Below are 1,384 nucleotides of genomic sequence, written 5' to 3' on the forward strand. Positions count from 1 at the left end.
AATGCATCAAGGTGGGCCCAACATTAAGTGCCGCACCCAATCCGCTCCCACTCAGCTTCATACACAAGTCAAAAGAAACGAGGGCAGCATCGTAATAAACTCCTATCCCAAGGCTTTATCTCCAAAGCCTAACCCCTCGATCCTCGCCAAAGCCCCTGAGCCAATCAAAATTCTCTATTCTCACTACGCGGATCGACATCGACATCGACATCCCATCCAACGACCGATATTTCATCTCAAAAGAGAAAGAAACCTTTTCCTTTATCCTCCATCAGAAAATAGAGAAAGCTATAAATCCAAACCTTCAAAACCCCAAAACCCCACCAGACCCCAATCGAGAAATCGAGAGAAAGAGAAGATGTCAGGAAGAGGGAAAGGAGGGAAGGGATTGGGAAAGGGAGGAGCGAAGAGGCATAGGAAGGTATTGAGAGACAACATCCAAGGTATTACGAAGCCTGCTATCCGTCGTTTGGCTCGCCGTGGTGGGGTCAAGAGAATCAGTGGTCTGATCTACGAGGAGACGAGAGGAGTTCTCAAGATCTTCCTTGAAAACGTTATCCGTGATGCCGTCACCTACACCGAGCATGCTCGCCGCAAGACCGTCACCGCCATGGATGTCGTCTACGCACTCAAGCGCCAGGGCCGTACTCTCTACGGCTTCGGCGGCTGATCTGCACCGTCTGTTTTGGATTTTTGGATCCGACGGTGGCGATGTAAAAATCCTTGTGGGCCATGTTTTTTGGATGATGTTTTGAAAATCACTTGAATGGATGAATGAAATCTGCTTTTTGATGAATTTCTATTATACTTCCATTTATTTTTCCGTGGTGTGGATTGGATTTGTCTATCAGCACCGTACGGTTGCTGCTTTCCACTGTCTGATTGCATCCTTAGATTTATCTGAACCGTTCATTTTCTCACTTAATGCAGAATGGAATTATAGTATTGTAATCTTGTTTCATGTATGATCCTGACCTTTGAATCGTGGAGTTGAATAGAAGCCGTATGTATTCATCTTCTTCCAAAATCCCCTGTTTCGTAGAATCCAGAACATGAACGGTTCAGATCATCAGTTAAGGTGCATTCAGGATTCATTTTGCCTGCCTGGGCTGTGGGCTACACAGATGTACGTGATAAGATCCACTCCGTCCATCTGTTTTGAAAGTCCACCAAAGGACAGGAATCTAAAAACCAGGCAGATCCAAAACTTAGGTTGGCCACACTAACGAAACAGCGGAATAGAAATGCCCACCATTGAAACCTTCTTGTACGGACCCGGATGTTTATTCCATCCGGGCTTAGAACCCGAATTGTGAAAAATGGCTTGATTCATAGCTCATTGGACCCGCTGGAAAGAGCTATTAACGAGCAATCTAAAGGCTCA

The 1,384-nt window shown here is 45.7% G+C and overlaps 1 protein-coding gene across 1 annotated transcript; it reads left to right on the forward strand.

The window, feature by feature from the left end:
• The first annotated feature begins 310 nt into the window (after positions 1–310).
• Positions 311–796, forward strand: LOC131256746 (histone H4). The gene has a single exon (XM_058257772.1). It carries the CDS (start codon positions 359–361, stop codon positions 668–670), a length of 312 nt encoding a protein of 103 aa, XP_058113755.1. The 5' UTR covers positions 311–358; the 3' UTR covers positions 671–796.
• Positions 797–1,384: the final 588 nt, after the last annotated feature.

Source organism: Magnolia sinica, chromosome 9 (genome assembly GCF_029962835.1).
Source record: "Magnolia sinica isolate HGM2019 chromosome 9, MsV1, whole genome shotgun sequence".
NCBI lineage: Eukaryota > Viridiplantae > Streptophyta > Magnoliopsida > Magnoliales > Magnoliaceae > Magnolia > Magnolia sinica.

Coding starts and splice junctions, on each gene's coding strand:
- LOC131256746 (XM_058257772.1), top strand. CDS start 359: ATGTCAGGAAGAGGGAAAGGAGGGAAGGGATTGGGAAAGGGAGGAGCG.